The 25593-nt window shown below is 37.8% G+C and overlaps 1 protein-coding gene across 1 annotated transcript in view; it reads left to right on the top strand.

Annotated features, from left to right (window-relative positions):
• limch1a (LIM and calponin homology domains 1a) overlaps positions 1-25593 on the top strand; it is a 33917-nt gene that overhangs the window by 5692 nt on the left and 2632 nt on the right. The window contains exons 2-29 of the mRNA XM_079462727.1: positions 3981-4051; positions 4361-4430; positions 5082-5188; positions 5562-5592; positions 5667-5777; positions 5860-6058; positions 7299-7533; positions 7683-7862; positions 8348-8686; positions 9351-9635; positions 9876-10163; positions 11497-11805; positions 13667-14068; positions 14279-14569; positions 15573-15788; positions 17350-17482; positions 17561-17718; positions 18547-19009; positions 19202-19505; positions 19953-20071; positions 22777-22890; positions 23331-23423; positions 23495-23685; positions 23816-23910; positions 23995-24103; positions 24297-24383; positions 25221-25329; positions 25413-25515. Of these exons, the coding sequence (XP_079318853.1) occupies positions 3981-4051; positions 4361-4430; positions 5082-5188; positions 5562-5592; positions 5667-5777; positions 5860-6058; positions 7299-7533; positions 7683-7862; positions 8348-8686; positions 9351-9635; positions 9876-10163; positions 11497-11805; positions 13667-14068; positions 14279-14569; positions 15573-15788; positions 17350-17482; positions 17561-17718; positions 18547-19009; positions 19202-19505; positions 19953-20071; positions 22777-22890; positions 23331-23423; positions 23495-23685; positions 23816-23910; positions 23995-24103; positions 24297-24383; positions 25221-25329; positions 25413-25515 (5212 nt within the window). The remainder of the gene's footprint in view (positions 1-3980; positions 4052-4360; positions 4431-5081; positions 5189-5561; positions 5593-5666; positions 5778-5859; positions 6059-7298; positions 7534-7682; positions 7863-8347; positions 8687-9350; positions 9636-9875; positions 10164-11496; positions 11806-13666; positions 14069-14278; positions 14570-15572; positions 15789-17349; positions 17483-17560; positions 17719-18546; positions 19010-19201; positions 19506-19952; positions 20072-22776; positions 22891-23330; positions 23424-23494; positions 23686-23815; positions 23911-23994; positions 24104-24296; positions 24384-25220; positions 25330-25412; positions 25516-25593) is intronic.

The raw sequence follows: 25593 nt of genomic DNA, 5'->3' as shown, positions 1-25593 counted from the left end.
AGTGACTCTGCTTTCTGCTGCTGAGGCTGTTGCTTAGGTGATTATAAGCAGGAATAGTGCTGCTCTCTTCTACTATTCCTGTCTCTCTCAGGGCTTTAAAAAGATGCAGCGGGGCAGAATCTTATTTGTGTAATATTAATATTTTGTTCACACTGGAAAATGTCACAGTGAAACCTGATGTGCGGCATTTGCATTTATATGTGACTTGTCTCAACAGTCTTCAAATGTGACCCTGTCTGTGAAAACCCAACTAAAGACATTTTTTGATTTGCTGTTTTCTATATAAAATCGTCCTACATAATGCGAAGAACATTCTTTGAAAATATTGTTTGAGAAATGTCCTGTCAAAGTTTAAAATCAAAGTGATATTAAAGATTGAAATTAAACTTTGATGATCATTATCTCATAATTAGATTATGAGACTGTAGCCTGGTTTTCATAGACTGGGTCACACATTTTTTGTGACATTTACATAGTCGTTGCAGAATAAGAGAATCAGTAGGCCTATGCATGTTTGTGTTCTACCGTGAGGTTTTCCGTGACTCTCTGACACCATCCAAACTTAACATCATCCCTTCTTGACTCTCTTGGGCCTTGACAAAAAATGACAAAAAATTAAGAAATAATTCTGTATTTATTAGAGGGACAGTTTAAGCAAAAATTTTACCAATTTGATCATTTTCTCTCTCTCATATCATTTCAAACCTGTAGGACGTTTTTTCATCTACAGAACACAAAATAAGATATTTGGAAGAATGACAGACAACGGTTCTCCCTGTTGACTCCCATTGTATGGACACAAAACCACAAAAACATTTTATTTTGTGTACCACAGGTTTTGAATGCAACAAGGGTGAATACGTTAACGCAAAATTAGTATTTTTGAAAGAAATATCCCTTTAAATGTAAATCTTTTCTACACTAAAGCTGATGAATAATTTTTTAATTTGTTCATGAATTCCATCCTACTGTAGTTACACTTCTTAATATTTGTGCGCTACTTCTATTTTTAATTTGTCAGGATTCACATCATTTTGCCGCCCCAAATGTTGTTGTAATGTGTGTGTTGCTGCCTTCAAGCCCCCCTGGGAAACTCTGAGTTATCTGAATCATTATAACACGCATGTCATGCATTTATGTTCCAATATTCCATATTCATCAGCTGTGAAATGTCCTTTTATCCTCTTTCTAGTCCCAGAATCAACATCAGTTTTATACATGCTAAATAATTCACAGCATCTGGAAAAGATGTCATGCATTCAAGATGGAAACAAATTCTAAACTACCGAAACAAAACAAACATACAGTATTTAAATATTCATCAACTGTGTAATCTCCTTTTATTCTCTTCGTTTATGCATGCTTAATGATTTATGCGCAGTCTCTAGCAAAAACAATTTATTGCATAGTGGAAATTATGAGGGTTGATCTTTATATTTGTGGAACTCTATATAACAAATAATTATTATACATTATGAATAATATTTAATCACATCAATTGTGAAAATGTGGACACGCCCCTTCCAGCATCACAACCCTCTGGAATTAAAGGGATTGTTCACCCTAAAAGGAAAATTCTGTCATCCTCAGCCTCAAGTTGTTCAAAATCTGTGTATATTTTGTTGTTCTGTTAAACACAGAAGATATTTTGAAGAATGTGGGGAATTAAACAATTCTGGGGCACTATTGACTTGGATATTAGGGAAGAAAACTACTATGGTAGTCAATGATGCCCCAGAACTGTTTAATTCCCCACATTCTTCATAATATCTTCTGTGTTTAACAGAACAAAGGATTTCATACAGTGTTGGAACAACTTGAGGGTCAGTTATTCTTGACAGAGTTCTTCTATCCCTTTTAGAGATTGTCATTTGTAAATATGACACCTCTTGGTCATTTACAAGATAAGGCTTTAGTGGATGACCTCCATTTTGACACCTTCACCATGTTTCCATTGTTAAAGCTCACATCAAAACATTCAATAATCCAAATAAAGGAAGGCCCAGTCTGTTTCACGTAAGAACAAAGGGCTCTTTTTGGGTGACTAATGATTTTGTCCGTCTTGAATGAATGGAGTTTAGTCTCTTGCACAACGGCACTGTAGGGGAGCTTGTTTCTGTGGGTATGTTGACTAGACTGTCCCCAGCAGGTGTACGCATGTCTATGTTTTGCGAGAGAGCCTGGCGTCAAGGTAACGTAACAGCACGTCTGCTTCCAGAAGCTTTTTTCTGGCTCCTAAAAATGTCTCCTTCAATCACATCTCTCTCACTGTCTGCCTCTCTCTGTTACTGTAGGTCGCTGAATCTTTGAAATGAATTAGGCCAGTATGTGTGTCTGTCCATGACCGCATTTTGGCATTCCAGAGGAAAAATCCACAGGAGTGTTGGAAATGAACGGGATAGTCAACCCCAAAATAAAAATTCTTTCATTCACTTATTCACACTATGTTCAGCAGAACGCAAAAGAAGACATTTTGAAGAATGTTGTTAACCAGACAACACTAGTCCCCTTTGACTTCCATTGTTTGGACACAGAACCACAGAGACATTTATTAAAATATCTTCTTTTGAGTTCCACAGAAGAAAGAGCTGACGGCCTTTGAATGTGTGTTTTTTATGAGAGACATACTAAGGGTACATAGGGGGTTTTCAAACCATATTTACATTTAGGCATTTAGCTGTTTTATTTGTAGAGAAATGGTGACATTCTTTGCCTTCACTTTTGGTGCCCATGTCCAGTTCATTTCTTACCCTAGTATAGTGTATTGGAGATGACAGATGCATGTTGGGTTGCCCAATGGCCTTTTGTGACTTAATGACCTACAAAAGAGCTTATCTCTAATCCGGACACCATGGAAATACGTGTGTGTAAATGTGAGGCTTTGTTTAAAAAGAAAAGTGGTGGGGGAATGGACAAAATATTGAAGCTTATCTTTCCCTGTATGCAGCATGTGTCCATTTATATACGCTATATACGTATAAGGATGGTGAATGAGAGAGCAATTTGCCTGTGTGTCAGACAATACAGTGTCTAGTATTTCAATGATGACGGAGTTGCTGTGTTAGCAGAGTTAGCAACAGCTGCAAAAATACACACACAATCCCCCCACAGGAGAGGCCATTCAGGAAGTTTCTCCAAATCAGTATAAGGAAGACTTGGCCCTTGTATAAATGTAGCCTTTATTATAAACAAATAGCTTTATTGTTGTGATTTATATGTAAATTTAGTTTAAAATGATGAATTGATATTTCTCATGATGTGACCCCTTTTAAACATGAATGAAAGTCATAATCCTATGCTTATTTTATGTGTTATATAAGGTGATAATCTTATATATTTATAGTTAGGAGTCTATACAGTACATACATATAGAATCAATAAGTGAAGAAACTGAGGATATAAACTGAGGTGACAGACATACACACTTTGATAGACGAGGAACTGCGTGCGGGTGTGCACGCATTCACATTCTTCTAAACCGAAAACAGAGGATTATTACTGAAACGGCACACAAATGCAATGGTGCTAACATACCAAAATATATTACACCAGAAACTGAGAGGCTTATTGTTTAAGTATGTTATGTAATAAGAACGAGTGTTGATGCAATCTAGACTAACCTATATAGGTAATGTGTAATACTAATTTACACATTAAACACATACAGTCTACATTATCAACACATTGAGAAAACATGATAACACACACTCTCACTCACATGACCACCTTGGATGTCCTGAGGTCATTTAACAGAAGAGATTGTGTGTGTGTGTGTGTGTGTGTGTGTGAGAGAGAGAGAGAGGCAGAGCTGAGATTGGTATAGGAATGGATTAAAGACAAAACTGACACACGCACAACAATGTCAACACCTTTACACCGGTCACATTAGTAAAAGTGCTTTTATTTAAATCCTCCATTAAGTAATAAACTTTTTATTTTATTTTAACTGCTAATGGTTTTGCTGTTGTGTTTTTTTACAGTCGGTAACAGGAAGAGGATTTGGTGAAAAGGATTTCAGAAGTGGATTGGAAAATGGCATTTTGCTCTGCGAGTGAGTTACACTCATTCACAAATCTTTTTATTTATGTTCATATATATATTTATATATACTTATTTATAAATAAATATTATCAGTCTCCTGAACCAGCTTATCCTCTGTAGGGTCACAGAAGAGCCTATACATATTATATAAACATATAATTGTATAATATCTGGTTTACGTGTGCTTTTGGTTTATACTGTATGTTTCCAAACGCTTTGGTTTTGTGGCACACAAAATATTATGAGTCAGTTTGTTACTGACATGGATTTAATGCTTTCTAATGTCATCTCTCTCTCTCTCTGTTTCATGACTCATCAGGTTGCTAAGTTCAGTCAAACCAGGCCTTGTGAAAAAGATTAACAGACTTCCAACCCCCATTGCAGGACTAGTGAGTGTGATCGTGTTTGTTTATTTGTTTGTGTCTGTCTTTTGTTTGTGGTGCGTGCCTGTTTGTGTCAGGCTAGTCTCAGAACAAGAACAGCTTGTGTGTGCTTTGTATATAATATATAGAATAAACGCCGGTCACAATTAGAAGAATACCGTTCAGGTTTATATTTACACTGTTATTTGTAGTAGATACAGCAGTTTAGATACAGTACTGTTTCTGTTCATGGATTTATTTCAGGGACGATTGGTTCCTTTTGTCCCCTACATGAAAATAGTACAGCAGTAACTCGGTACCGTAATAGAATCAAACATTAATTTAATTGTCCATGTCGCTAAGTACTTAATGATTATCTTATTTATATACTAAAAGCTTTGACGATATGTAAACGTACTGTATATCATGGTATTTCGAAATAAAAGTCTAACGAACATTATATTAATGAATATTGTCTCATTAACCAAGGCTAATATGTAACACAACTTTAGACTTTACTTCAGAATCTGAAAATCTTTGTTTGAGATTTGTAGCTTTTTTATTTTCAGATCATTTTGTTCGGTGTCGGTTGATAACATAGTTTATTGTTTATTATCGTCTGTAATATCTGCATGCAGTACACAGCTGGTGTGTAATATGTGTTTTGTCTTTCATCAGGATAATCTGACCATGTTTCTGAGAGGATGTGAAGAGTTGGGACTGAAGGGATCACAGCTTTTTGATCCTGGAGACCTTCAAGATACATCGATACGAGCAAACCTTACGTATGAAACTATGTGTTTGTGACCTACAGTATACAAAAAGGCTGAGAAAACAGTCATGACGCAAAAAACATCTCGTCTGTGACTTTAAATGTTTGAAATTTTAATTAAAATTTATTTTTAATAAAGGCAACACCAAGTGTATATTATCTGGAATAATCTGAGCAATTTTTTAAATTCTGATTTGAAGTGACAAGCTAAAATGAAAACACCAAATTTTTAAAGATGTTATTGGTGTTTTAATAAATCGTTAAGTACAAACTTATTAATAATGTATTATTAAAACATAGGTTTAGCCAAAGCTTAATGGCCAAGAGATCGATAAAAAACAAACCTGATATTTCTTGTTTTCTTTCTCTCTGTCTTCCTCCTGTAGGGGCTCTGACTGCAGTAGGAAACTGAAGAATGTACGTACGCTGATCTACTTGCTCTAAGTGTATTCTTTACTCAATATTTTACTGTATATTTTTTGAATAACTAGGTGCTCATAACTATATACTGGCTGGGTAAAGCTGCTAACAGCTGTGCTACGTATAACGGCCCCACACTTAACCTGAAAGAGTTTGAGGGACTCCTTTCCATGATGCGAAAGGTAAATCTAGCCTGAAACAAATCATCGACAGCCTGTTAAATAAAATTTTGTGTAAGCCATTATTTGTTTTATGTTTGTCTAGGAGTGTATAAGTGAAGAGTTGGACTCCCCTAAGCGCAGCATAAGGGACAGCGGTTACATCGACAGCTGGGAATCGGAGCGCTCGGATTCGCTGTCTCCTCCGAGGCACGGCCGTGATGATTCGTTTGACAGCCTCGACTCATTTGGCTCACGATCGCAGAAAACACCGTCCCCAGACACTGTTATTTGCTGCAATAGTGGTACGACTTTCTCAGCTTGTTCATTTATGACATCACTACCCACGGGTTTGTCCTGTCAGCAGCCCTTCAGCTGGCAGCTGCTGGTTGTTAACACACTTAAACACACTCATGAAATCTGGACTCAATGAGAAAAATCTAGCATTCCCACATACTGTACATGAAGTGGGGGTGTGAGATTGCAGCTGTTGTGCAGGACAGACGTTCACATACACTTGTCTGTCATTGTGTAAGAGGATCATGGTGCAAGACACTAAAAAAAGAACCACAAAAATGCATTTATTAATGTAACACTACTACTAAACCTACTTCTACTAATAAATGTAAAATAGATAAAAAATTAAAATTTAATTGAATTAAAAATTAAAAGGTGATTAATTAATACATTACAATTGAATTATTAATAGTATTTACAACATTATATTATTATTACAATGTATAATTATGTAATGTATTAATATTGTATTAATAATCTTTAATATAAAACAATATATTAAATATATTGTATAAAATATTATTATATAATTCTTATGTAAAATGTATATATGTATATACATTTTATTCTGATTTGAAGTGACATGCTGGAATTAAAACACCATATTTTAAAGGATATTATTGGTGTTTTCATTTATTATTAAAGCATAAAAAAGAGGATCATGGTGTCAGACACTAAAAATAGAACCACCAGTGCATTTATTAATATATCTAAATAATACTACTAAATAAATAATACTACTAATAGTAGTAATACCACTACTATCTAAATAATATAAATGAAATAATAATAAATAGAAAATAAATTAATAATTGTTTATTACACTACAATTGCAATAATAACAACAACAACAGTGATGTTTATGTATTTATTGTTATTAAATCATAACTACTACTACTACTACTAATAATAATAATATTATTATAATAATAATTGCTGTTGTTATCATTATTATAATTTTTATTGCAATGTGTTAATGTAATCTTTTAATTAATTTTCAATTCATATAATTTACATTATAAAACTGACCGCCCTAATAATTCTTTATATACAATTAAACATTAAATGTATTATAGAATATATTATTATATAATGGCTATACGTTACAATGTATCTCAATATACAGAATACTAAATAGTAATAAATACTAATACTTGCTCAATTATTGCGAGACCAAATATCAGTAAGCACTTTAAGTAATTAATAAATAAATAAATAAATATTTTTTCTTAATGTCTTGTGTTACAGACTCTGAAGGTGACGGCAGTCAAAGAAAACTGCCGGACATCCGCAAAGACGACATGTCCACCCGCCGCGTGACTTACAAAGAGCCCCGCGCCGCACTTCCCTTCAACCAGTACCTGCCGAACAAGAGCAACCAGACCAACTACCTTCCTGCCCCTCTGAGGAAGAGGAGGAGCGATAGAGAGGAAGACAGAAGGAGTATGTCAACATCACCTGTAGGAGGCGATAGACCTCTCAGGTAATTGCGGCTGTGTGTTGATTTCTCTGGTAGTGGCTGGAAAACTCTTCTTTTCTCTGAAATCTGTTTGTGTTTGAGTTTGTTTGAATCATCGCGTGTTGTTCACTGACGGTTGCACTTTGAAAACATGATCCCACCCTCTTCCACAGAGAAGAGAGTGTAGATGTATCAAAAGAGGGGGCTGTCGTGTCCCTAAGCCCTGCGTTTCAGAAAACTGTCACCTGGGCAGGTGAGAAAGAGGTGGAGCTTGAGGAGGCGGAGCTGAAGAAAATGAGAAAGTTGAAAAAGGCAGGGATTAAAGTATTGCCCGCTTCTGTGCGATACTGCAGGTCAGCGATCATTTTGGCATGCGTGCGCAGCGACTAAAACTGCTTGTGTGTGAGGCCTAGTGGGTAAAAATCAGGTCTGGTGACCACAAAGCTTGTTGGGTTGAATCTTGAACCATTGTGTCTTGTGCAAATGATCTAACCTAAGATCGCTCTATTGGGTACGTTTGTGTACTTGAGGATATTTTTGGTTTTGTGATGGAGAGAAATGTCTCATTTACGTTGCAGCATGGATTTGGACTGAATATTTGTTGATTTATTGATATTGATTAATGCAATTTACATTAAAAACATGCGATTATTCAGTTAGTGAATTCATTGGATTTGCATGGACTCTTGGACTCATTTGATTCTGTTTGTGCTTGGTTGTTTGTGTGCTTTATTGGACTAAGTAGATTGTTTTTATTTAGTCATGCTAGTCTGGCTTGGAATAAAGGCGTTATTGAACTCCCGCTATGGAACCAAACCGTATTTAAATGTCCCCTCAGTCCGAACGTGGTTGCTGTGGAGGCCAATAAAGCCAAATCACCTTCTCCAGACATCATTCTTCGACGTGACAATGACTTCCTGCGGGCTGCCGTCCCACATGAGTGGGACTCGAATGAGGAAGATGATGGCGAAGAGGGAGACAGAAAAGTTCCAGATGTCCAAAAGGACGACCTTGCTTCTCGCAGGGCGCGCATGAATCAGTTCAAACCCGGTGTAATGCATCACTTCCTGCCGAGCTCTTGTAGCTTGAAGGACAGAGAGAAATGGGAGGGGATCAGACTGGCATCACAGCACACAGTTTTGGAGAGGATGGAGAAGATGGAACAGGAGAAAAAGAGGTTTGAGAGAAAGGGATGGGGGTCTCATGATGGTCTGAGAAGTTTTGCTGGTTCTACGAAGAGGGTAGTTCATGCAAAAATAAAACTTTTGTCATCGGTTAAATCTAAATTTGACTCTTTCTGTAGTAAAATACAAAAGATGACATTTTGAGAAATGTCTCTTTGGTTTTATACCTATACAATGGAAGTCAAAGGGAGGGTGAAGTTGTTTGGTTACCAACTTTATTCATAATATCTTCTTTTGTGTTCTGCAGAAAACAGTAAGTCTTATAGGTTTAGAATGACATGGGGGTGAAGCATTTCATTTGAGGAAACTGTCCCCTTAACTACATTACATACTTGCATTAGGGTTTTGCAATAAACCCTAAATAGAATCCATAACCAAATTGGAAAGTTATTTTATTTTACTTGTTTAATGTTTGTAAAATCTGTAAAACTTAAAATCCATATTATAGTCTTCTCACCTACAGTATATTCCTTTATATACTGTAGGTATATATCCATATTATGATAATAATATGAACTTCTCTTTCTTTTTCCTGATCTGTTCTGTCTGTGTTTATTCTGGATGTGAACGTTGTTGCTGTTCTGTGTGTTTCATGTGGAATTTTCGGGTGAATATTCCATTTATAATATTTCTTTTGACGTAACATTTCTACCACAGTCAGGCTGACTCCACCTCCCCTGAGGTGTCAATCATAAATCGTAAGGACAATCCTTTTCTGAATCCTGAACAAAAGAAAGCAAAAGAAAGAGATGAGGAAGATGAAAGAGAGGTAGAACAGAGGACAGTCATCCCAAACCCTGAGAAAGATGATCTAGCAAGGAGGCGGTCTGGAGGAGGGCCGCGCCCTGCCAAAGATCCTCATCAGTCACTGGTCCAGTCTACCTTCACTCAGTCAGACCTGGAGACATGGCAGAGGCTCAAGATAAATACAGAGAACAACAGGTCTTTCAAAACACAAACACACTCAAACTCCAAAAAGTGATTCTGTGTGTGAATGAAGTACAGGAGTTACTCCCTAAATTCGGGAGAGTTAATACAGTGGTTACCATAGCAACCCTTTGGGTTCATGTACAATATAGCAACTTATCTAGTTAAGCATGCTGCTGTGTCACTTCTATTTGGTTGTGGTTTACTTTTGATGACTTGATGGATCAGCGTTTTATCCTCCATACTGATCTGCAGTGAAGCTGACACCAACCTTGCCGAGGTGTCAATCATAACTCACAAGGACAACCCCTTCCTGACCACTGAGAAAGAGAGTGAATGTGAGGAGAAGAATAAAGAGGGGGCAGACAGAGAGGCAGGGAGGAGGGTTGTGGTGCCTAATGTCACGAAAGATGACTTGGCCAGAAGGCGGAGCCAGAGTGGGCCCGCCCCACAGAGAGATCCTCGCCAGTCATTGGCTCAAACGACCATCACTCAGTCAGACCTGGAGAAGTGGCAGAGACTCAAGATGAATACAGAGAGCAGGTGACAATTACCTCTTACCCCTGACCTAACATGAACTGACTTCATGTTAGGATTTCTTTTTTTAAGGATGATAATTCGTATCAATTAGTATAGTCTGACTCTTACAAAAACATATGACTTAGAAAGACGCCATACTAAGGCCCCTGCTCAACCCCACCCCTAAACCTAACATCACTGGTTCAAAAGCAAAACGTAAGATTGTACGAATTAAAACGAATTAGCCACCTCGTAATATAGAAATGAATTACAGTGAGATGGCGTTGGTACTTTCTTACTGACTTTCTATTCTTATAATTATTTAACTTTATTTTATTTACCAATAACAAATTTTTTTCCTTTTTAACTTGTATTAAGTCCCAGAGTGACATCAAATCCTGTTACTCATCGCAGGTTCCAAAATACTTCTGTCTAGAGTGACTACATACTTATTTTCTTTTTTAATGGCTTCTTTCAGTGTGAAAAGACAAATGAATTGATTCTGAAATCGTATTATGTCACGCCTGGTTAGCACACAGTGTGGCCTAAAATAAATTTAAATCACTCAAGGCTCATGGTCCAGAAAATTGCCGTGTCAAAGCCGTGAGCGCTGCGTAAGAGGGCTCTGTGTCTTTTTAAGCTGTAGATGTTTCTTAAAGTGCGCCTTTGTGAGCCACAAATCTGTTTGTAGAGGGAAGCCATCTTTAGCGAACAGCCGTCACCACGGCAACCTTTGAAGCCAAGTGATGCTCACAGAGAAAAAGTGCAAGAGAGATTATGTGTGCGTGTGAGACAGAAAGAGCACATAAAGCCGTTGAATGAGAGACATTGAGCCAGATCCAGGCCTGTCTCATTCATAGTACTTTCTCTGACATCTCAGGGATTTCCATATGTCTCAAAGGCCATGCCTGCATTAGTCTCAGCTTCAAATGATACGGCCACAGTCTGTTCTCAAACCGTCTGATGCAGATTGCACACAAAATTATGGATTTTGATCTAGTAAGATTGAATGATTTGTGATAAATGATTGGCCGACATATATTATTTAACAATAAATTAAATAATTAAATAATTCATATAGAAGTAAATCACATTGTCCTGATTACCCCGCCCCTCAAATCAAAACGAGCTGCGATTGGTTCTTTCAGATATCACTCGTCTCATCTGTGGGCGTGGCTTGGCCCGTTTTTGGCATGTTTGCTTATCACACGTTCATCTCTCTCATAACAATTCTCACATCATTAACATCAAGTTTCCCATACTGACTTCACGTTTCCTCACTGCTATACTTAAGTTTTCATTTTTCCTCTCCTTCTGTTCTTCTAACTGTGTCATGTATGTGTGTGCGTGTGAACAGCGACGAGCCCATTGTCCCTCTATGTCAGTCGTGTCTTGAGAAAGGCTGCCTCTCTGTCGCCTCCAAGGCGAAGGTTGCCAAGAGTGACCTGGCCGGTTGCCGGGAACGTCCCTCCGGCGAACGACGCCGTTTTGTGACATTTGGGGGAGTGACAGAGATGGAGAGTACCTCCTGGATAGATGAGGATAAGGGAGGGGGAGAGGAAGAGAGAGACGAGGCAGAGAAGCTTCGATATCTCCTTTCGATGGCTACTGTGGCTGTGCCCACCATAGGGCTGGGCTCCATACTGACAAAGAGAGCAGTCTGCAGGTGCATTGCATTTTTGCACAGCAGTCCAGAGTGCATGCACATGTAAAGGGGTCACATCTAATTTTTTTTGCACTTTTTGATATTAGGAATTATAGTTGTCATGCATGTCCTGCTTATTATGTCACCACAACAGAGCAACACAGGTTACTGAACTTGAAACATTACAGATATGGTTGACATATAAAGGTTGGGCTTTGTGTGGCAATATAATCTGTTTGATATCACTGAGAACGTTTTGCAACTCAGTTTTGATAAATGCTGTTATGGAATGAAGAAAGAGTTTTTCATCAGTAAGCTGGAGTGTAGTTTAACTACATTCTGTAGACACTTGTTCACCTGGGGATGGTTTTTTTCATCTATTAATGGGATGGGTGCTGAGCTCTTATTAGCTTCAAAGCCATCCATTTCAAACCCTTTTTTAATTAGTTTTGTAATGAAATTAATGTTGGCAAAATAATAAATGTTGCCTACAAAACAAATTTTGGCACGCTTTAAGATCCAAAGGTTTATCAGGTCCAAAGATAATGGAAAACATTTGAAAGGTATTGTATGCTAGATACAAATGTTAATAATTCCGTTTATTTGTATAAACAAAATATGTTAGTTCAAAGAGTGAAGGAAAATTTTATGTTTTATGATATGACCCCTTCAGAGTCTATAGTAATATTTTAGTTCACCAAAGAATACACACACACACTGCCTGTCGAGAACTGCCTGCTCTGAGGAATCACTGCACTTTCTCAGTTAGTATTTTTGTCTTTTCCAGTACAATTATCTTAAATTGTGATACATTTACTTAAGAAGCAAAACGTCTTATTTTCTAAATAAATATAATATATATATAGTCACGGAAAGCATTATGGGACTGTTTCTGAATTTACTATTTATAATTATGTGTTTAATTAAAATGACCTAAGGTGTTTTACCGAAGATTTTTGTTTATTCTGTAAACTACTAATAATATTTTTCCCAAATTTGAAATAAACTATTGTTTCTGTTTGCATGTCTTTGCAGAAAATGAAAGCCTGAGAAAACAGGTCAAAATAACAGAAAAGATGCTCTGTAGTTTTTCAGACCTCGAATACTGCAAAGAAAGCAAGTTCATGTTCACTTTTAAGCAATAAAACAGTAATATTTGTGTATTTAGAATTTTCTTTTTATAAAATCATTAAAAACAAATAACTTAAATGTACATTTAGTTTGACTTCTTCATCAAGTACTTAATTGAACATTATTATTTTTCCCTAGCATTGTTTAAAGTAAAAACTCAATGATCTGTTTTTTAAAACACAATATTAATACATTTTGCTTCTCAAGTAAATGTATCTTAATCATTTTTTTTACTGAAATACAAGACAAAAATTCTATTTTGCGATGTACTTACCAAAATAACTTGGACACACGTGCACATACTCTTGGACATGCTGGCATGTGGGAATGTGAAAAGCGATGCTGCAATAATAGTAGCATGTTGGCTTCATCTGACTGGGGTTTATGAAGCTGGATGACTCATGCCTTGTCAGGCTGTTAGCATGATGCTAACAACTGTACTTAATAGTGCAGCTTTTCAGAAGAAAGATCGGCCATGAATGCCTTACAGCACCAGTTTGAATTAAAATATCAGATCCTGGACATCACAGAATAGGAAATAGAATGAAATGTGTTTTTCTGCTTGTCTAAGAGAGTAAAAGCTTGTGTTTCAGTCTATGTCTGTAACTTTAAGTAGCTGCATTGCAGTTGCTTTGTTTCCTACTGGACTGCATCTTTTCCTGCTTGTACCTCTCCCTCCTATTTGCTCTTTATTTCCTTTTCTCTGACTTTCTATTTCTCTGTTTTCCACATCATGAATTTTCTCACTCAGTGGAGACGCAATCCCAGAGCCTCTCGTGGTCATACCCCCCGAACCCCCCAGCCCTGTCACCTTTGACCTCGAACGACCCTCAAGCTCTGCCCAGCTCAGGGCGCTTGAAGAGCAGTTCGCTGTGAAAGCAAAGGATGAGAGCGATGATGATGATGAAGAGGAGGAGAGGCAACCGGATGTAGCAAAGGATGACATGCTGGCTCGCAGGACAGGGGCGTTTCAGAAGACATCCAATGGAATGTCGTATAATAGATTTCTGCCGAAACCCGCCAATAAGAGAGAAGTCACTGCATCAGCTTTATCCGCTCAGAAAGGAAGTACCCAGATGAGTATGAGTGGAGAGAGAGACCTACAGTATCTGGAAGGAAACATAAAGACGAAGAGAACCAGGATTGGACAGAGGTGGGAAGAGTAAAATTACTAAAGTTTGAGGCTTTATCATGCGTGTGACTAACATGCATGGTGCAGTGGTGGAAAACGTGTTTGCTTGCTAAGAATATTCTTATGCATTGGCACATCCTACACAGTTTTGTGCAAGAGGGATAAATGAGACCTCAAAACGTGCAGCTGCTAATCTGAAAAATGATTTAAAAGCATGTGATATTTTGACAGAAATGAACCATCTGACCAAGAACCAAACACCCAAAAGAGCCCCGACATTGTGCGTTTACCCACATCAAGTGTTGATAACAATGAAGACGATGAGTGTTGGGATGAAGACCCCCTAGCAAACGTTGAGAAGGATGACATGCTTGCACGAAGAACAGGAGCTTACCAAAAATCAAGAGGGGGGCAGTTTCAGAATGCATTTCTTCCCACACCTGGTGCAGTGAAACAGAAAACCTCTCCCATCACTGGAATGAATCAGTCGTGCTTCAAGAAGACCGATTCATCTCTGGACAGGTTCGGATCATAAGGGAATGAAGTGTGTCTTTTTGAGTGTTTTATATGTTTAGTGTAGTACAGTAGATTGCTTGGATGAGTTTATATTAACATTGGTTTTGTGATATGCTGTTGGTCTTGGTGTGGAACTTTCTGGAGGAATGAAAGTTGTGTGGATCGCTGACTTTTGTGGATGTTGTCTGTTTACTAATGTTTGTGACTGGCTTGCTGTTTCTTAAGTTTAGTAAACAAGAACGGATTATCCTGTTTTGTGCATTTGTTAGCTCAATTGTATTGTGGTGTTACAGTGGCCTCCAATATTTGGACACGAGATTTACGCTTACAAATGTAGAATTTAGTGACTAAATAGTTGTCTGAATGTCCTAAGATGCGGTATTTGCAGAATTGCAAAGTGTGTTTGTTTGATCTTTCTGTGAAATGAACACTGCTTACTTAAATGCTTTCTCATTGGATGCCAAAACAAGTTTAGTTCACACAAAAATGACAATTCTGTCACCATTTACTTCCCCTCAAGCTGTTCCAAACCTGAATACATTTCTTAGTTCTGTTGAACACTAAACATATATTTGAAAGAATGTTTACAGCCACACAGTTCTGGGGCACTATTGACTACCATAGTAAAAAACGCATATGATAGTCAATAGTGACCCAGAACTCTTTGGTGTCCCACAATCTTCAAAATACCTTATTTTGTGTAAGACACACTGAAGAATTGTATACAGGTTTGAAACAACATAAGGGTGAGTAAACAAAGTCACAAGTTTCTTTTTTTGAGTGCTCCATCACTTTAAGTGTCCACATAGTTTTAGGGCCACTGACTGTTGTTAGTATTCATTTTCAATCTCTTTAAAACATCACTGTGTTCTTTCCTCTTAAATCTCTGTTATCTCTGGCTGGTCTGAGAACAGAGAGGGTTTAGCTAAACCACACAAAACTTGAATGCATTCCTCAGCCTCCCTTTTACAGCCCTGCTTTACTATAGTAACCATGGCAACTTTCTCAGCTTCGCCCTTAGCTCTGTGGCCCCACCCCCAAGGGATGCTGAGGACACACCTAGGAAGTACCCTCAGATGATGGACAGGCAGGAGTCGGGCTCTGTGGGTTTGATGGGACAGGGTAGTCTTATTAAAGATGAGACTAATGCCAAAAGCCCCTCCCCTATGCCTGAACAAGCCTCACATCGGCCCCTTTGGCTGGAAGATGATGATCTCCCCCCAATGTGAGAAAACACTTTGAGGACCAATTTATTGTTATTATTAACAAGTGTTCTGGTGAAAGAAATGTGTTCTGCATGAAAGGAGATAGCACTTTATGCGTGTGTGTCTACATTTTACTGTTGTCAGTTTATATTGCTTATTGGTGTAATCGCCAAACTTTTCTGTCAAATGGAAAAACAGGAAAAGTCATAACATTTCTCATCCCTCTATAAACCTAAAATATAGTTTCCCCACATGACGCTGAACAGCTGTCAGATATATTTCTGAGTGAAACGGGATATTCGCAAACATTGTATTTCCCAGAAATGGATTGGAATGTGAAAATAAGTAGTTTTCAGTCAGAACAGAGTTGGTTGGGAGGTGGGTGAAAATGTAATAAGATCATAACATGAGCTTAAAGAATGTTCAGAGGGCAGAGCGATAGTGATTCAAAGGGTATTAAAGACCATTTAAAAAGTGTTTTATTGTGTAAATATTAGTATTAATTCCTTTAATAAATTAAATACATTTTTGTTTTATGTTTAACCTTTTTATAATTTTTTTAAGCTTTTTAACATAAATTAAAAAACAAATGACAATAGTCCTTGCACAGGAGCTAGAAACTATATAAAAGAAAAACATATAGACCACTTCACAAGATGTAAACACTGGTCCAGAAGCACTTCTGGTTTGAGGTTTTAATTCTCATATATACATTATTAAAATGTAAAAGATATTTGTTTGACATTTTTATTCGGTTATGATTGTTCTGATGGTTGCATTTTGTTCAAACGTTTGTGTTGAAAAGTTTTTCTGGACCGCCGTGGTCTATATACTTAAAAAAGTATATTAAAAACATTATATTATACAAAAACATTATAGTGTTTAGTGCATAGTGTTGGATTTGAAGGGTCTTCACAGATTGTTTTATTATGTCCTAATGTTTTATTCTTATAGCTCAAATTCTTTTCTCATTTATTAATATCCTAGATACAGTGCTACTAGTGTTTCTAATGAAACAGAGTAAGTTTCTTTTTTGTTAGTTTTTCTGTCTGTCATTCTTTGTATTGCTGCTGCAGAACTGAGCATCTGCATGTACTAGAAACACATTCATGCTGTGACTATTTCCATTGAGATACAAACCTTTCCTAAATGTACACGTTTATCCTTTTTATGCATGTAAACTTCGTAGTAAAGCCTGCCTTTAGATGTGCATGTGAAACACATATTTGGATCTTCTCATGGTTTGCTGTGTCGAATACATTTTTCCCTTGAATAAAATGTGTGCGAATACTTTTAACCTCATTCCACTATAGCAGCGACTCTAACACAACAGTAGAGAGAACATGTACTGTCAAATACAGTATGTGTAGTTTTCTTGTAGTTGTTCTGTTTGTATTGTACATGGTCTTGATAACATTTCTCTTACTTAACCACGTCATTCCTAGTTAGCATCATGCTAACATTTCATCTCTGAACTTCTTGCCAACAACTCAAAGGAAGGCATGTAGATTTTTGCTCTCACCTTTCCTTTGTCTGAACGCAATTTTCAAACTTGCCTTTTGACTTGTTTGCTATTCAAAGGAGTATGAGTTTGATTGACATATGCGATGAAGAGGACGAGATGTCATACCCTCAGCCGCATAGCCAATCACGACACGAGCGCCTACACAACCAGTACAACAAACTCAAAGAGGAGGAGGACCAGTGGCAAGACGTGAATCATGCAAACCCACACAAAAACATATGCACGTGTTATTTGGATGTGTGTACATTTTCTTGCGTCTGTGCGCAGGACTTGGCACGCTGGAAGAATCGGAGACGAAGTGCCTCTCAGGATCTGATCAAAAAGGAGGAGGAGAGGAAGATGATGGAGAAGCTGATGTCCACGGATGGAGGATCTGGCCATCGCAGGAAGAGCATCAAAACTTACAAAGAGATTGTAGAGGAGAAGTGAGAGACGTAAACGTGTACACCCTCCAGAAGGCCTTTGCGTATATCTTATTGCAAAATGTTACCTGGTGCAGATAGCTTTGTTTATTTGCATAGGTTGTCTGTGTTGTATTAGCATCTGATTCGTTGAACATGCAAATCTGGTTTCAAAATACGGCCAGAAATTTTGCGCAGGATGTGATTTGCATGGCACGGTTCATGTACTTAAAGGACGTATTTTAGGTTAACTCTTAGTCTGGCTCTCTTAACTTTTACCATACACTGTGTGGATGTATATACTGTATATATATATATACTGTATGTATACCGGAGGCAACCACGTTGTGCATTAAAACCCTTTAACGCACGGCTAGCTGTGTATTATCCCTTACATATACTGTAAGTGTACTAATGTACACTCAAAGATAGTCTTGTAAGACATAGGAATTATTATGGTTATTATAGTTTTGTTTTAATGGTTATTATAGTTTTGTTTTTTTAAGTTTCGTTTTAGTTTTATTAGTATTTTGTATTAAGTCCGTTTAAATTTGAACAATATTTATTATTTTATGAATTAATTATTATTACATATTTGTATTTTACGTTTATTATATGTATTATATGTTAAATACAATTTTTGTTTAGTTTTTACTTGTTTTCAGTTAATAATTTGTGTGCATTAACATAATTTTTTTCATAGCTTTAGTAAACTATAATAACCCTGATTCACTAATTTTCATTTTCAATTATGAATTATAATAGTGAAATGACCAATTGTGAAAAAAGCCCATGTGTTTCCATGGAATCAAACCCATGAACTTGCAGTCAAGCTTTATTTCTTTTTCTCAGAGAGCGTCGGGAACAGGAGCTACATCAACAGTACTGTAAGGCCTCCACCCCAGGGGAGAAAGCAGCCGTACTTCAACACTACGCGCTCCGCTTCACCATCAGTGATGCCATACTGGAGAAACTTCAGCTCCCCAAACTGCCTTCCGGCACTACGCCGGTGCACACCTCGCCTCTGCATGAGTCTGTGAAACAGTCCCCGCATACAATAGAAGCAGAGGTTGCAGAGCTTAAACAAACTTCCCCGACACAGCACAGTTTACCTACAGACCAGCAAATGACACCGAACCAGCCGCAGAGAATGCCCAAAACACCTGAACAATCACCTACCAAAACCATCAAAACTCCAGAAGTCCCACCAGCGCCTGCACGTCCACTTCCTACATCCTCAAAGCCTGTTCTTCTTATCACCCCAAAACCCTACAGTCAGCCCAAACTCAACCAGGGGCCTCGCAAGCCACTGAAGGTTCGTTTACATTCATTTATTTATTTGGTTAAACCACATTAGTTTTTCTTTTTTAAGATTCTCTTTGCACAATAACCAGGAACCGAGAAATTGTTTTGACAAACATGATCATATTTACAATTTGTAAAGCAACAGCGACAGGGCCAAATTTTACTCTTTTACGTTATTGTGTGTTTTTTGTTTTTAATACAGACCGATGGGCCTGTGCGTTTGAATGGCGAGAGCACACAGGACGACAACAGACCGAGTGGTGTTATAGGCTCTCTGGTGCATTCTGTCCAATTCTCCTCCACCCGTTCAAAGCCGGCCACTCAAAGTCAACCAAATGAGGAGCTACATATGTTAGAAACTCCAGACCACCAGCAGAACTCACCCGTGTCTGTTCCTGACCAGGAGAAAGCGACTGTAAAGGAAGAAAACAAATCTTCTCTTAGCATTCAGGAAGAAAACAGCAAAGAAGACATCTCATCTACACAGTCCCAGTCAGAACCAGAAGGTAAAACATTATATGAATTATATGTTTTTCTTATTTTAAAGAGGTCACATCATGAGAAATCACTTTGTTATTTTCAGACAACTCGCAATCTCCTCCGAAGTCCCAAACAGTGCATCTATTTAAACTAATGGGTTAAACGGTGTTAATCTAATCGTCATAGAATTTGATATCTTTTGTATATTGTTACTGAAGAGAAAAGCTGTTATAGTGGACAAAATCAAAACGGTTTATTTTAAGGGTCATTGGAAAATGGTCGGTTATAACTGCATTATAATAATGATTTTTGTATTAATAATAATGATAAACATAAATAACCTAGAGTAAAATAATGGATGAAACACAAAAATATTTCAAACAAATGTGACGTGATATGATATGACCCCTTTGAAACCGAAGCACTGTAGATTGGAACAGATGCTTATATCTTATATTCGCCTATTTTAACAGGAAAGCAGACAATTCCTGAACCGGTTGTGAAGCGTAACTGCATTGTCACGACAACCATTGTGACTGAACTTACTCAGACACACCCCCTCCTACCAAATGACACGTCCAGCACAGAGCAGGTGGGCCTTTATTTTCACTTTCGGGTTAATATTTTTTGATTTAATATGAATATTTGTCATATTAATATTTGCAATAACATATGAATATTATAAAAATGATAAATTAACTTTATTGTATAATTTCTGATGACATTAATTAAAAATGTATAATAAATAGAACATCTGTTTAACTATTTGTAGTCAACGTTCTCTTTATTTTATTTATAGTTTACTATTTGATTTGTTAAAACCCCTGTTTTTTTCATGTTAAATGTAATAAGTATCTCCAATAACTTCCTTTTGAAGCTTTGTTCCTCGCTTCAGAGTTCATGTGATGTTAACTCAACTACTGAGTCCAGCAAAGCTGACCAGACTTCATACTCACAGTCATTGACAGGTAATACAATCCCGCCGCATCACATGCTCAGTTTCTCATAATGTGATTGGTCAATGACTGAATGAATGCCAATAGTTTCTTAAAGGTGAATTCCTACTCAACTCCCCCACTTTAAGTCCTTCGTTCCCCTCCTCTAAATCTTCCTTTGGCTTTCCTTTTTCTGGTTTGTCTTTTTCCACCTTTCCCTGTCTCTTTCTTTCGCTGTCGTTGACTTTTTTCTGGCCGGTATCATTTGGTGTTGTGTGGGTCTGTTAGGCTCCTCAAGTAGCTCTAAATTACGCTGGGAGTTCTTCGCTCCAACAGGTAAAACCGATAGATAAGCTAACGCATAGAGCTTTATTTTCCATAAGCGGCGGATGAGATCATATTCATCCATTATAGTTTCCTCTATAAAGGTCGATTTTATATGCTTGTTTGCTGAGGGCACAATGTGCACTAAAGAGGTTAAAAAACATTTCCAAATAAGCACATATAGGCAACAGAACTGTCTGTTATTCATACATTTTTCTACATATACATATTGGCCACCATCATGGTTTGAAAAGACACGGCATTTCACTTTTTGCTGCACTTAACACATTTCACCCTGTTTAAATGTATTTTTGCAGATTGTCCCATAAAAGCAATGCTGAAAAAGTGAACAGATTCCATCTGGGCTTACGTGTTATTTTGTCCTCACCAAACATTTGTAGCATTTATAGCAAAGTTATATGTCAGCACTTCATGACTGTAGAGGATATTTAGCCTGAGCATTTTGCAGTCGCGTACACCTCTATATATCTAAAGTGTTAGTCTATGTTATATTGCTTTATCTCCTACTGTTTTGATGTTTATATTCACAGCTTCGGAAGAATACATCCTTCTAGTCCTTGGTTCTGTTTACATCTAGTATTAAGATCCATCTCGTGTGATCCATTCACAGGCATACAGGTGTAAATGAGGTCCAACCAAACCACATTCAGGGGTGGTCAGAAACTGACAGGACCTGACAACTTACACTTATGCATTAAAAAAGCTAAATGAGGAACTTGCGCTCTACAATTAATCTTCCTCTGTTGCGGTAGAATAAATGTTGTGGTCAAGAAACCACGCGTGTCATTTTTGGCCAAGACTCTTTAAATTCTTCTCAGAGCTGAGCTTCAGTTTACATTACAATCAACCTGCATACAAACCTTTTGGTAAAGCAGTTTACCAGAGATTGATGCTAAAACCAGATGGAAACAAAGGGACAGTTTACCCAAAAATCTATAACTCACCCTCGAGTTGTTCCAAATCTGTGTAAATTCCTTTGTTTCGATGTACACAGAGAAATATAGTTGGAAGAGCTTTTTCCACCATTGACTACCATAGTAGGAAAAATGACAATGGTAGTCAAAAGTGTCCTGGAACTGGTACAAAATATCTTATTTTTTGTACCATGGTATTCAATGGTGTCCAAGTACTGTTCGGTTCCACACATTCTTCCAAATATGTTTCTCTGTGTTCATCAGAACAAAACACGTATACAGATTTGAAACAACTTGAGGTTGAGTAAATGATGACAGAATTTTTATTTTGGGGTAAACTGTTCTTTCATAGACGCTTAATGTCATAACGTTATTGTCTCTCTTTCTCTCTTGTTACTCTCGCGCTCTCTCTCCCTGTATGTGCACATGTATTCCATGCGTATCTGTGTACCACTTTAATCTTCTGTACTGTTGCTTTCATGGGCGTAAGTAGATGTTAAGGTGAATTTAGTTTCTTTAGTTTCTAAAGTCACTGTTTGTTTTTCTTCCACAGAGGTGATCGATTACTCAAGTGAATGTGTAAGTATTGCACGTGTGTTTAAACTCATTCTTCACGTCCAGAATCTCCTCCTCAATTCCTTTTCTCCATTCTGTTTCCTTGTTAGTAAACACATTAGACCTGAATACTCAAAAGTTGCTGTATCGTTTTTGGTACTCTACCAATCAGACCACCAAATTCTAAAAATGAACCGCCTGCACTCTTAAAAAATAATGTTAATAAAGTAGCTGAGGCCATAGAAGAACCTTTTTTTAACCATTCGGTCAAAGGTTCTCTTTCTTACTTTTGTATAATCTAAAGAACCTTTTTTAAAAGCTGTTAAAGGTTCTTCAGGTGTTAAAGGTTCTTAATGGAAGCAAAAGGTTCTTCTCTAGCATCAAAGAACCGTTTGAAGCACCTTTTTTGTGAAGAGTGTGTTTGGCATGTTCACGGATGGTGGATACTCAACTTTGATGTGAAGAAAACAATTCAAGTGTAGATGAACTCTGTCTTCTTCCTCTCTGTTTCCTTTCTTATTCCGTGCGTGTGCGTGTTCGTGCATCAGATCGAAACCCCAATGTTGAACCTTACAAAAAGGGTTAACCACTGGACGTGGGATCCTAACGAAGAGCGCAAACGGCAGGAGAGATGGCAACAAGAGCAGGAACGCCTGCTGCAGGTACAACAGCCAGTCTGGGGTTTATCTGATAGAACTGCACACCTGCTATCCTGTACCTGCAATTCTTCAGGCTGTTCTTACCTTTCCATTACCTGTTCTCAATTCTGTCACAACTGACCCTTCCCTAAGAATAAAAGTCTGTCATCATTTACTCACCCTCTTGTCATTTCAAACCTGCATGACTTTATTTCTTCTACAGAACAAAAAATATATTTTCAAGTACACTGGTAACCGAACAACCGCAGTACCAATTCACTTCCATGTATGAACACAAAACCAATGCAAGTCAATGGGTCGGGTACCAACATTCTTCAAAATATTCTCTCTTGTGCTCTACGGAAGAAAGAAAGAAAGTCATTCAGGTTTGAAATGACAAGAGGGTTAATAAAGGATGACAGAGTTTTCATCTATCGCTTTAACTATCTAGTCTCTCTCAACAGGAGAAATATCAGAGAGAGCAGGAGAAGCTGAAGGAAGAGTGGGAGAGAGCGCAGAGAGAAGTGGAGGAGGAGGAGAGGAGACATCACGAGGAGGTGTGTCCACTCGTTCTTTTACATGGCCACGCCCACTCTTAGCCCGGTACTAATTAGGTCTTTTTCTATAGGAGAGGCGGATTCTGGAGGAAACCCTGACCCCTCGCACGTCAGATTTGTCCCCCAAAAGTGTGATGCAGGATCCCGGTCTCAGCAAGCTCCCACATGACACCATTGTCCTCTCAGTGGCTGACTGGGAAAGGAAACAGGAAATGATGGAGAAACAGGCACAGATGAACCAGAGTAATGGACTGACAGACAGGTGGAGATATATTAAACCTGTAGCAGCTTTGGGTACTGTTTAGATGAGAAAGGGGTAACGGACAACTGACATCACAACTTATGCAGATTGGAAATGTCTAATGGTGTTTATTTGTGTTTTTGTGTCTCAGCCCTGACCAAATGAGCACACCAGTTCAGCAGAACGGACAGAAAACTGAACCACAGGAGAGCCAAACAGCTACACCACAACTGCAGTTCATACAGGGTAACACACAAACACACGCGTCTCAAACCGAGATTCTAGAGCAGTTCAATTGACACATTTTCTCTGTTTTTTGTGCTGTTCCAGATAGCTCATGGAGTTGTAAATCTAAAAGCAGACAAGAGGATTTGAAGAAAACTGCCTCGCTGGACCGTAACCAGAGTCCACCCCAGAGTCAGAGCTCAGGGATGAGGAGGTGTGTGTGTGTATGGGAATGCATGCTGGCTTGAATGGTCACGTGCGTGCCAAATGTTGCTCGGCTTTGCTGGATGTGGAGAATGTAGATCAGATCAGTTTGAGCTTTTTTGGGGGCACATGGAACATTTCTGCACATGACTTTCACAGTTCTCTATGCTTGTGTGTACGTGTGTGTGTGCGGCTGTCGGCAGGACTGGGTCGTGCGAAAACGTTTTAGGAACACACCCATCAAAATCACCCTCACCATCACAAGACACATCGCCTCCATCCCCCAGCAGGTAGGAGCTTTTTCTCCAGTGGTTCTCAACTGCATCAGGACCCAGATTTTAGTAGAAAAACAAACGCTAACATTAAAACTGTATTCAGGGCCTGTTGTATTCTCTCTCTCAACTCAACAAACGACTATTGTTTGTGTGTTTCTACATGTATTCAGTGTTGATGGTTTCATGCTGTTTCATTGTCGTAACCCAATAAAACCACTGCACTAAAGATCACATTAGGCTCAAATAAGCTTAAAGGTAATGTTTTATGCTGTTGAACTGGATATATAATGGAGATAAGATGCACCTGCTTGACATGTACAGTAAGTACAGCTTTAAGTTTGGTGTATTACACAGTCGCAAATTTGTGCAACAGGATTATAAGCCATGACCAGTGAGAAAAATGCTGAATGCTTATGTGCACAAAATCCCGTTCTTTTCATGTTTTAAACTGCATTTCTGCCTTTGTTGTCATCATTATATATTTACACTGGGGACAAAAGTCTGAGAGCAAAAGCTGTTTTGTTGTTATTTAAGCATGTAAATAGTTCAAATGGTTTAGAATAATGTGAAACAAAGATAAAAATATATATATATATTTATTTAACTATTTATCGTAAAAAAGATTTAAAGATTTTTTTTAACTTTTATGATTTTTTTTCTTTTTTTATTCATCACCTTAACCCCTGATTAATAAACTCAGACTTTTGGAGCCCACTGTATATAAACATCGCCTACTCTTTATGCACGTATGCTGAATGTTCTTCTCATTAGCACTTCATTTCCAATCCTGTCCTTGTTTTACAGTTCCGTGTATGTTTTGTACTGTAAATTATGGCTTTGCACCCTCTGCAGGTCAATAAGTGGAAAGAAGCTTTGCTCCAGCTGCCAACATCCTTTGGGAAAAGGAGCGGCGATGATCATAGAAAGCTTGGGGCTGTACTTTCATATTCAGTGTTTCAAGGTAACGCTCATTTATCTTTGCATTCAAATGTGTTATGTGAGTAATGCGCGCATCGTTTTACGTGAATATTTGTTGTGTTCTAGTGCGGCATATGTAAAGGGTTGCTTGGAGACACGAGTGCCGGAACAGATGTCAGAATTCGAAACGGCCTTCTTAATTGTCATGAATGTTACATAAAGTCACGGGGTGAGTTATTATACTATCGATGCATTAATTGTATATCAACCATGATTTTACGTCCATGTTTTTTTAAACACTCAACAA

The sequence above is a fragment of the Barbatula barbatula genome (genome assembly GCF_947034865.1).
Source record: "Barbatula barbatula genome assembly, chromosome: 8".
Lineage (NCBI taxonomy): Eukaryota > Metazoa > Chordata > Actinopteri > Cypriniformes > Nemacheilidae > Barbatula > Barbatula barbatula.
Note: the sequence above shows the minus strand (reverse complement) of the source record. Positions and strands in the feature narration are given on the sequence as shown.